At 32.3% G+C, this 12309-nt stretch overlaps 1 protein-coding gene across 5 annotated transcripts in view; it reads left to right on the top strand.

The window, feature by feature from the left end:
* The window catches only part of LOC100377114 (WD repeat-containing protein 97-like), a 51481-nt gene extending 39392 nt beyond the window's left edge, over positions 1-12089 (top strand). For 2 of the 5 annotated variants that reach the window (XM_085499933.1, XM_085499931.1), the window contains 8 exons: positions 3760-4194; positions 4318-4637; positions 5392-5563; positions 6091-6213; positions 6857-6956; positions 7385-7577; positions 11175-11254; positions 11539-12089. In XM_085499933.1, coding sequence (XP_085356059.1) covers positions 3760-4194; positions 4318-4637; positions 5392-5563; positions 6091-6213; positions 6857-6956; positions 7385-7577; positions 11175-11254; positions 11539-11765 — 1650 coding nt within the window. In that variant the 3' untranslated portion in view covers positions 11766-12089. Of the gene's footprint in view, positions 1-473; positions 504-1936; positions 2006-3759; positions 4195-4317; positions 4638-5391; positions 5564-6090; positions 6214-6856; positions 6957-7384; positions 7578-8770; positions 8801-9931; positions 9956-10259; positions 11145-11174; positions 11255-11538 lie in introns of those variants that run through there. The other 3 variants (XM_085499932.1, XM_085499929.1, XM_085499930.1) reach the window with 3 other exon arrangements.
* The last annotated feature ends 220 nt before the right edge of the window (positions 12090-12309 follow it).

Raw genomic sequence — 12309 nt, 5'->3', positions numbered from 1 at the left:
AGTATATTATGTTAAACTGATATTGTTTCAGTGTTCTCCCTGGATACCAAAATTGTGGTGGTATCGTCACTGTGCTTTGTTTTACCTCTGTGCCGGTCTGACACCATCACATTCATTATCTTGACTGCCACAGTGGTTATTTCCTTTTTTCGTGTGCATGTGATGTGAGGCTTTTAATAATGAGTATGGTAATCATTGCAATTTTGGTTTTCAATAATTATGCAAAGTTTTATGCAAATTAGTATGCAAATTTATTGAGAGAACACTGTATTATGCAAATAAGGCTTGCAAACAAAAAGGTTTCTAGCTGCCAATTTAGATTAATTAATTGATTAATGAAGAGTATCATTATCATACAACACAATATTACATAGTGTAATGCATGATAGTGACTAGATCGGTTTGTACGTCAGGAAGACCTATCTTGTTAATTCATCTGGTATTTCTATTTTCATCTTTTGGGAACACTGCAGCGTGTTTTTATCTGGAGTGATGATGACGAGGTACTTTTATTTATCTTTTCAATTCTTATTATATATTTAAACTTGTACACTATTTAGATGAACAGTTTGAAATATTGTCATTTATAATGGCTATAATCTGTTGACAATTGTTGCCATGGTGATATCTATACTTTTTCGTTTAAATATGAAATACAATTAGTAATGAATTTGAGCCAGCATACCTACAATGTACACAATTTATATGCCAAGTTACAAGAAATGTTGAAAATTTGTTTGAATCATCATCAATTATCTTCATCTTAAACATCTTCACATTTAAAATAATTAAATCCGCTTAAACATCTTCACATTTAAAATAATTTAGTTAATCTTTTGGCACACCTTGATTTGGTGCAACATTTTGCAAATTTTGATAATTTTTTCTACAATTAGAAAAATTTTCATTTATGTTGGACCAAATGGACATAATTATGCAGGCTTATTTTGCATGAAAGGTGACAAAAGATGTCTTGAAAACACACAAAGGGTTAATAATTTAGTGGAGTATCTAACTGGAATATATTTCAAGTGTTTGAAAAATTATTTTTAAAAATTCATATTAAAACTTTTTTTTACAATGTAAATCTTTGTTTATAATATCAAATAATTAATATTCTGTTGTGGTCATTGTTATGCTATCAAAGAATTGTTGTATTAATCCATATTACAAAAGGATATCACCTCTACCCTGAAACCAAATCTTTGTCATACTTATGCTAAAATACAGTTGAGTTTATATAACTTCATTTGTGTTATATTTGAAGGTGAAGTGATCATAGTTTTATTTTATTTTTATGAACTTTATATTTTTAATAAAAGAGTGTAATGATGTTATAAAAAGTCATGTATGAAGTGAGGGTTTCATGTACACACACAATGGAAACATTTGTTAATCTTTCATATACACACACAATGGAAACATTTGTTAATCTTTCATATACACACACAATGGAAACATTTGTTAATCTTTCATATACACACACAATGGAAACATTTGTTAATCTTTCATATACACACACAATGGAAACATTTGTTAATCTTTCATATACACACACAATGGAAACATTTGTTAATCTTTCATATACACACACAATGGAAACATTTGTTAATCTTTCATATACACACACAATGGAAACATTTGTTAATCTTTCATATACACACACAATGGAAACATTTGTTAATCTTTCATATACACACACAATGGAAACATTTGTTAATCTTTCATATACACACACAATGGAAACATTTGTTAATCTTTCATATACACACACAATGGAAACATTTGTTAATCTTTCATATACACACACAATGGAAACATTTGTTAATCTTTCATATCTATCAATGCATCTTTATTCTCATGAAAGTTTCTGTATTATCATACTATTATTATTATCAATTTATTCTCACTTTCTTCTGGCTGTGACTTTATAAAGGAGCTTGAGGTGATTTCATCTTCATCACATAGAACAGAGGCAACGTCACCCAAGAATACTTCACCTAAAGTATGAAATCTATCTTTTTTTTTACCCTATCCCTTTTTCATGAAAGATGCAAATGCTATATACTTGCACCAAAACTTTATGCTCACAATATTTTACACCTGACCTAAGTAACATGCAGCTATACTTCAGTGTACATACTTTAAAGGGTGGTTGTCGTCGCGTCACGTTGCGTCTTGTACAACACATGTAAAATACATTTAATATTCTCTTAAGTCACTGTAAATGTTTGGTTACTTACTAATCTTACTACTCAATGTGCGTTTTGAGGAATGAAATTTGAAATGCTTACAAGACTTCAAATGAAATTCAAATAGGTAAAAGTGCTAATGTTTGGACCAATATAATTGAATATGCTCATTTAGTCAAATAATCATTGGCTACCTGCATAGATTGTTGGCAGATATATAGCCCTGTTATTCACAGCGAACTTTCACACCATAACTCAATTAATACAGTGTAAAATTTCACTTATTAATAGAAGTTGGCATCACTCATGTCAGATCACATGTACCAGTGATTTTGAATCAACATTTTATTCGCTTCTCCATAACTCACAAAGTAGTGTAGTGGCCTTGTTGGTGTAGTAAGTTAAATAATCTACACTGAAATATAGCTCTTTGATATTCACTTTCTATCCTCGCCTTTACCGATCATATTTACTGAACACCAGCATTATTCATCACTGCACTGATGCTTTTATACATAGCTTTACTTTGCACATTCTAAACTAAAAAAAAACTCAGATTGCGAGTATTTTTTCCCCTCACCACCCACTAATATAGATCTATCCTAGTGTTGTTTATAGTTGGGACCAGGAATTGTTTTGTTTTTTCTTCAAAACTTTATATTGGTGACATAGTGGCTTGTCATAGTGGATTCAAAAATATTTGTCTCATTTAATTTCTGGTCATGGTTAAAACCAGCTTTACAAAGTATAAAAAAAAAATTGCCACAGTCTCATTTGAGTGGAAATGAAAAAAAAAGCATCATCGGTTTGTTTTAAAAGCATCTTTTTTCCCGGTCATCGTGTATTGGAGATTTTACTTCTCTGTAAACTATCGTAGTCCTGTTTTAGTTTTCCCAGTTTTATAGAAATCTTACTTTTATGTCTATGTACCCTTAGGTTTGACTCCTCTGTAAACTCTCATAGTTTTAGTTTTCCCAGTTTTATATGAGTACTCCTACTTTCATGTCAGATTGTATTTATCTTCTACTGGATGAAATCTACTGGCTGGAAGAGGTGAATGCATTGTACCCAACATTGCATTGAAAGAACAACATTGTACATTACCTATATTCACGTTGTTGTGTATATTGCACTAGTGTTTATTTTTGTTTTGTTGTTTGTCGTTTGGTGTTTTATAATACTATGTGTGTCTTTGATCTGTATTTATAATTGCAGTGTATTGGTGCACCATATGTTTTCATATTTTATTTTCTTACAGTGTAAATCTTAATCCATCACTGCTGTGAATTGTCCCTGCTTTAGTTTTAGAGTTTGTTTGGTGACGGTACTGTAGCAGTTGCATTTCGTTTTGCATATACCTTGATAAATTTCAGTAAAGCTCACAAATAAAGTGTTGCAATTAAATTATGGGACTGATCAGACCATGATACCAGCTAAATTATACTTGTATCGTCTTCCGTCATCAATAAAACTCTGAAACCTGAAACTAAACTGAACCGGCTCTTGGAAATGCACAGTGATGGTGATTTCAAGATCAGAATTAATACAGGTATGTTTGCATCCACAGGCTAAAAAGATAGAGGACATGGTGGAGAGAGAAGAGAAAGAAAAATCAGATCTGGAATCTGCATCCATCAAATCAACGCCAAAATCTGGGCTCTTCTCTAAACTAGCTATTGATATAACGCGTACTCCCACTCCAAAGGAGGTATCATTTGATGACTTTGACGATGAGCCCACACCTCCCCCGACACCTTCTCCCGAGATTGCCAAGGAGGAAGTGAAAGAACAACCCAAAGCAGTACCCAAACCGAAAGTGGTTAAAATAAAAAAAACCATCACTAAGTTTGTCTCGAGGCCTAAACCACCCCCTCCATCCCCATCACCTCCACCTCAACCCACACCATCCCCACCACGTCTGCCGACTCCTTTGCCAGGGTTCATCTCTCAATTCAAAGGTGCTGAATGGTTTGAAAAGTTCTTCCCAAATGCCGACTCTAACGTAAGTCCCACTTAGTTTTTTTTTAAATAGTTTTTTTTTGTGTCCCAGAATAAAAATTACTCTCTCATTCAGCATGCATATAACATTTTTACAGCCTAATGTTAATTTTAATTTTCCTTACAGACCTTCCCAAAACCCTGGACGGCAACGGCTTTCTCTGCCAATCTGTTGAAACTAGAGAAGATCGCAGACTATGAAACGAAGACGCAAATAGCCGATGCGTTAATGACCCTTCACAACCAAGATGGTCTGTCTAATTCTAAACATATTGCAGACACAATACTTGGATTATTGAATACTAGTAACCCGCCGAATGCTGGTGAAAGTGACCAAAAAGCATTTATTCTGCATTCTTTAAGACTATTGGGATCTCTGGCTGCAGAGAATGATGACACCGTGATTGAAATGATGGCACAATACTTAGATGGAGATGAAGAAATCAGGTCAGTCTAAATCTATATCTTAGGAAGTTAACTTTTTCTACAGAAGCAAACTGCTCCTAAACATTTTAAAAATAATCTGTCAGTTTCTGTTTACCTTGTTAGTGGTGTCAAAACATCACATGGGATTCGACAAGCACAGTTTTTTATGGGTATTTTCCCAATTAGAATTTGCTATACATATTTGATAATGGTCAATTTCAATGAAATAAGGGTATCCTAACATTTCTTCTCTGAGAAATCAGTATTTTAAATTGAACTATAGAAAAAGATATTGAAGTTAAAAATTAAATTATTTGATTTTAGCTACAGTTGTTCAGTCCAACACTTTCACACATAAGATTTCATAGAAATACTGAAAATCATTTATTAAAATTTTCAACTAAGAAGTGAAAAAGAAACCCAAATTACAAATATAACTCTTTCTGATGTGTAATCAGAATGTTATAGCTTCTATTTTTACTCATGAGATCGTCTTTGATATGGGATGTGGGTCTAATTCAAATGCACACATTTGTAATGACCCCTTGGCCTTTAACATTCTAGGCTTTCTATAATCAGTTAAAAATAATGATCAGAAAAAACGTATTTTGGATATAGGGTATTAAAAATAGTATATTTAGAATATACCTTTCCCAATCCAGGCCTTTTGCAAAGAATCACTGATGTCAAATAAAATGTATATACTAATAATTCTCTTACAGCCGCAAACACATCACAACCCTCTCTTTAATTTCTTCTGTTTATATCTTAACAGAAATTATGTGCGCAATATGTTTCTTCATTTTGGACTTCAGGATCCTCACAATTTTTTCTACAAAGAGTTGGACTCATGGGAACTGTGGAGTCTTGACGATGCCACTAATCGCAAAGAAGAACTGAAAGTCATGGCGAGTAATTGGATAGACAAATGGATGGAAATGTTCAAGGTACTTATCAAATTCATCATTATTTTGATTGATTTTGTTTTGAAAACTAATTATACTATTTGTCACATATCATATGGACACAATATGTGTATTACCATCCACAGAGCTAACATGACACATACATTGTACAATATTTAGAACATGCACTGGTTTTGTATCAGAAAATTTGTTTAGCACAAACCTATTTGGAAACATGTTATTTTTGTGTATACTATTAACATACTTTGTATTTTACTCAATTTAAACTAGGGCAACACATTTTTTTTTCAAATGATTTGCCAAATAGGAAAATTTTTTTGGACACTATGAAAAAAAATCCAATTTGTTTGGGAAATATTATTTTATATTTCCATTTTGCCTTTTTTGGATTTTTTTTTAAATGCATAGCTTAAGGATTATATAACACACATGTAATTAAATAATTGTGAACGTAACAAATTAACATGTTTCTGAAACAAAACAAAACTGTGTTGTCGAGTTTCTCTCTCGGCCCATTATGAATACTATAATTGTCATGTTTACTATAGAGTCATATTAGTAGAACTATAGAGTTACTAAAAAAAGGCAAAGTGTCTGCAAAGATATCTAAAGCACCATCCAGTAGAGTTAAACAGGCATCACCATCAAATTCTAGAGGTATACTCAAAAAGGTAAGTCAGATTTTAATAATTATATCGTTTTTATTGCCATTATAAAATGTATTTGTGATACTTTATGCAAAGGAATATGTACGGTACACTATGTCTGTCTATCTGTCGGCATAAATCAGTCAATAAAAACTAATTAATGAATGACGCTATCAAATTAACCCTTTGAGTGCCAAATTTACCTTCTTTAAAATAGTTGAAATGTTGCAAAAATGTCAAATTTTGTAGCTCCACTGTCAACTTTGTCCATCACTGTCTTTGTCAAACTCTTTACTTTTTGACGACTTCTTGAAAACTACAAGCCTGATTGCTATGATATTATGCATAAAGGTACTACAGGTGGACCTCTCTCAGACTTGTTGAGTTTTGTGACGATATATTTAAGTGAAATGTGCATTGCTAACAGAGGAGCTACATGTATCTCAGCCGAGAGGCTGCTCGTTTTAATCAAAAACTAAAAGCAATGTTACATTTTGTTTGTTTGGCTCAGAATTAAGGTTTAATTACAGAAACTATGAACAAATTTACCCAAATTTAAGCGGGACCAAAATTTGCCACTCAAAGGGTTATCAAGATTCTCCCTGATTGGTTTGCGGAGGAGATGGCCATGTTATTTGAAAAACTTATCAATTGATTTGTTTCTTAGGATGGTGAAGACAGTGATAACAGTGACAAAGGGTCTATCGATGGTGGCGATACTGACAAGATATCACCCAGACCTCCATCACAAACTAAACCTTTAACAGGTATGTAATCTTTGTAATTTTTTTCTCTCACCTCCAAGTACTTTCATCAAAATGTACTGTGCTCATTTGGGGTGCAGTCTCAGGTTGTCATAGTAACTCCTAATGTGGAATTTCTCAAAGAATTCAATAATTTCAATTGCTGGACTTTTTCATGCTTACAGAACTGTGTGTCACAAAAAACATTAACTTAAAATAAAACTTTTTTTATTTCATTTATAACAAAAAATCATGCAAAAAATCTGATTTTCAGCTGTAAATAACATAACACTTAATGATATAATGGCACTTCAAAAAATATTACAGAAGTCTGCAGGAAAACATTTCTATTTTATTTGGGTGAGAATAAAATTACCAAATCACTGTAGACTATTGAAGATGGAGAAAAAAAAAACATCTTTATTTTATTGATTTCATTCTTGTAATTACAGTAACATTTGAGGCACCACCAGATCAGTCAACTATTGATAACGCAAAACCTATTGAAGCTATCAACTACTTTGCTGAAATGCAATTAGAAAAACAACTGGAAAAGATGAGATCTGGTACAGTGTCTGTCAGCAAATCAGAAAAAGAAGAACTTGAGAGGAGAAACACCGTCCTAGTCTTGCCAAAGATCAAACAGTAAGTTTAAATAATCACTTCTTTTGAAATTAATTCCTAAGCACAAATTTGCATTAATGAATATTCATATTCTTAATCTATCAGCTTTATGGATATTTAATAGATCATTTGCAGAATTTTCTCTGTAATGTTATTGTGGCATGACCTTGTTTTTTTTTATTTTCAGTCGTGACACTGTTCATGGTTTGCCTGGATAGATCTTGACATTTTGTTAAATGTTTTTTACTTGACATTTTGTGATCTGATCCAATATGGCCAATGGGCTACCATTTATTTTTACAGCTACTATTTTTGTGTTATTATTGATATACATAAGTCTTTGATACCTCTGCTGTTATAGGTCACTCCTTAAATCGAAGCACACATAAACAACAGTGAACAAAATGCTATTTTGCAAATGCTATTCAAAATAATGAAATCAAAATAAATGGATGCTATAAGAATACCAAATTTAACTGCTTTCTTTCTCATTTCTTGTCACCCACTCATTGCAACCGTTTTATTCAAGGGATGATATGAATCAACTTGTCTGCTCAGATTCCGTCTTTGAAGACAGGTATTCATTAAAGAGCATGTTAGAAAACCACAATGATTGCTTTGCTGTGATTTGACGGTGTTTTTATTTTATAATTGCATCTATCTGTGCACCTTTGATTATTCATGTGGTATGTTCTTATACTGTGCATTCATTTAATAGGTGTTGGTTGTCCGCTATCATCTATTTCTGATGCTTATAAAAACAAAAGGATTCCATAAAAAAACAAAAGATTTTAAGAAGTTTGGCTAGTGGTGGCGCTATATTACATTTGGTTTAATAAAGCTTCTAGCTAAAACTCATATGGTGGTAATCCCATGATGCATTTCAGTAATAGATCTTCAACAGTCATAATTAACTTATAGTTACTCCTACGAGGCAGCTATCGTTAATTATAACGCTGTTTTGGGGACGAGCTCGGGTCGAGCTCTCAGGATGTAAGTCAGAATTTGATACATGTAAGTAGGGATCTAATTGCTGTATTGTTCATGCAAGTGTGATGCACCATGGTAGTACCACAATATGCTTGAGTTATTGAAATAATGATAGCCTGAGTTCTATGTATCTTTCAATTACATATTAACTGTGCAATCAACTACATCTCCTTCTAAGTGTTTCCTCACATTCATAATCTAATCATGTCTTGCTTTCCACAAAGAGAGATTATCAACAGATTCCAGTCATCCAGGTACATACTAAATATGTGTGCATATAAATTGTTTGATTTTCATTTTAAGTGCAAAAGTAACTCAATCTTGAACTCTTATATAGTTTATATGAATTTTTTTATTTTTTTAATTGCAGTGTGTTTTTTTCTTCATATTATTGTAAGGTATTAGGGGTTTATAGATGGAGTAATAACATTGGTTATAATTATTTGAAGTAATTTTAAACTTGATAAAGACATCTTTATGACATGAAAGAGTACATGGCCTGTCAACATACTATATCTTTGAAGTGCTAACCTGGATATTTGATAGCAATGAAAATAATGATGAATAAACATTTTTGGTGAAAAGAAACCCATTTTAAATGAATAGTAAATATCAGAATTCTCGAAGAGTTCTAAACAATAATACAACTGTACTGTAAAATACTTTATTTTCGCTTGGAATGAAGAAATGATTCAGTAAAAATAAAATCCAGCGAATATACCATTTTTCCTATATTTTACATTCAACTCGTCAAAAATCAGTGAAAATAAATTCCATACAAAACACCCAAAATGTCTTTTCAGCGAAAATTAATTCCAGCTATAATAAAGTACTCATTATGTAACTACATATTGTGAGACATGACCAATGGTAAAAGGCTCAACATTACAATTTTTATGGATGTTTGACCTGTGTTTGTGTGAAAAGTCAATGACGATGTATTTTTATCTGGGTTTTGTAAGCAACAGTTTAAAACCATGTTGTGTAAAATGTCAGTAACATCTGATCATTTATTTTAATGATACCCGGCTACCTTCAGTGTTGCATACCAAGAACCCCCCCCCCCCCAGCATCACTTGATATTTGATGATTGACAGTGGTTATATTTACCATATTATATTTGCCTCGAGAGTATTTTGTGTAGACTACAAACTTCAAATTGTGTCTTGTCTTATGTCCCATCAAGAGAATGTTAAAGTTTTGAATAAAGTTTTAGTTAAATATAAATGCTTGGTTAAATATTTCAACAACCTGGTTAGGTTCCGTAAATAGAACGTTGTGTTAGTCTTGGAATCTTATAAATAATATCAAAACAATTGACAAATTGAGAATGCCCTGAACTCGCAACTAATGTAGACATTTCATTTATCTTATTATGTGCAAAGGGAACTTTTCGAGGAGATCAGAAGGTATTTTAGTTGTTTTATACTTTTTAATAACAGCTCACTAACAAAATAAAATCATTTTGACATGCTGATGTCACATGGTGGAATATATTTTATATTAGACTTGAAATTAATTATATGTTTCTTAAGAGTACGCATGATCAGATGTTCAGTTTGATAAAAACAAAATTACCAAAGTTTTCAACAATGAGGGCACTGTTATACATCAGAGAACTTGCCCTTGCATCTTTTTTTTTTTTTATAGTTATATATACACACATTATATAGTGTTGATAATATTGTACATTTATTTTATGAAAATTTAAAGAGTGAGGGAGAAGGAATTACAACAGCGAAGGAAGAGTGAAAATCAAGAAAAAAGAGCAAAGATAGCTACAATAATACCTGCTGCCAGGTACCATTTTTATGGCAATGTGCACTGAGTGGGTTGATGTAAAAAAACATTCCTAGTGTTTGACCTGATGTGACCCCTGCGTACCCAGCATGCATTATTATTGCACATTTGTATCCACCTTCCTATACTGCACGGATGGAAAATATTTGAATAATATTAATACATATATTCTCGGTACAAACATAAAACAAAAGAAGCCATGTTGCACCTCTTAAAATTCTGATAACATAACTGTGAAGCAATCGTAGCATTGTTTTGTTTTTGGATGTTTCAAAATTTGATTTTCAGAAATGTTTGTGCTAAGATTGTATCAAATATGCCATTATTCTATGCATAACAGTAATGTTAAATGATTTCTTTCTTATTTGCATACAATCGTAATAGAGGTGACGTTGAAAGGTAACTTATCGAGATGTCATGAACTTCTCTCAACAGCATGGCATTCTTGAGCTGACTGGCATCTTATTTTGTAAAGCACCATGTGATTAAAATAACTGTTGCTGATTGGCCACTACCACTGATCAATTGCACAAGTGATAGATATTTTTAACCTATATCTGGTTCATTGCTAAACTTGCATCAATCTTTTTTGCAATAGGATTTTATGGTGATTTGATACCCCGAAGTAGTGTATATTTCTTTTGAATTTCTGCATGCATGGTCAAGGTCTTATCTCTGTCTGACAACTTATAATTGTTTTTGTATTAAATTCTCAAATAATTATATTCCACTTTCAGCCAAGAGTGAAAGCCCTATTTGTTTCAGAGGGAACATTGTATCATCAATATATCTTGTCCACTAAAACACTTTTTTTTTCTTATTTCGCAGTAAACCCAGTCTGGTGCGTTTGGGGGAAACCCACACGAGTAAATGTCGCCCTCATAGGGAAACATCACTCGCTGCTATCGGTAAGATTATAAACCATACATACTTGATTCAGACTCTGGGGGGACTAATGAAGTGATCCACTGTTTGGCATAGCAATACAATAAACCTTAACATTTTTCAGCCAGAAATGTTTTTTAAATTTGATAGTTTTGGCTTGCAAAAAGCTGCAAGAAAATCTAGATTGTTTGCTTCACCTCTTATGTGGTCAAAATAACTATTTTTATCTGTATGTTGTACCATATTAATTCACCTTAATGGTCACAGCACCACATACATTCATATTGTATGTATAATTTCATTGTAGAATTCAAACTACCATCGTTGTACCCAGGTAAAAGGATAGAATATGACGGAATGTACGGCTTTACACCCAAGATTGATTTACCCATGAAAACTGTGGTCATGAATCCATTTCCAAGTGCAGCTGATTACTACGAAGAGCTGCATCAACCGATTTTATTGACACTCAAATCCTCTCAGAAGTACTTTGTGCCTGGACATTCATACGTCAGACAAGCTGAGATGAGGTGAATTGGAAGAAAAATCCTTGTTTACTATACGTGATAGATTTTGTGGTACAAAATATTGTACATAACAAGAATGGTTGTGAATAATAAAGACAGAATTATCTGAAAATGAATATACAAGAAATTGTAGATTTTATTCTCATTTATCGTGACATACAAGTTTGGTCCGTCCTATTTTTTAGACCTGTGTGTCTTTTGAAATGTCATTAAAAATAGTGTCCACCCACCGTACTTGGTGGTGAGTTTTGTTTATTTAATAATGCAGTGTTGTCATCTACTATTATTTTTTTTCATTACATGTATAAATAAATTATTGCTAAAAAGAAAATGTTGTAGTCTTATTTATCCTGCAACAGCTTGTACACAATTTATGTTTGCCGCTATATTTAATCTGACCTCGCAGATCTTTTTAAAAATAATTGTGCAGGTTTGTTTTTTTGACAGGCTCAGAAACAAATACTGCATTTGTATTATTAAAAGCACATATACCATAGAAAACCAATAATTTACATATAGTACATGTGCTAACAGACAAGAAACCACAAGTC

The sequence above is a fragment of the Saccoglossus kowalevskii genome, chromosome 6, assembly GCF_978046115.1.
Source record: "Saccoglossus kowalevskii chromosome 6, keSacKowa6.1, whole genome shotgun sequence".
In the NCBI taxonomy this organism is placed as follows: Eukaryota; Metazoa; Hemichordata; class Enteropneusta; family Harrimaniidae; genus Saccoglossus; species Saccoglossus kowalevskii.
Note: the sequence above shows the minus strand (reverse complement) of the source record. Positions and strands in the feature narration are given on the sequence as shown.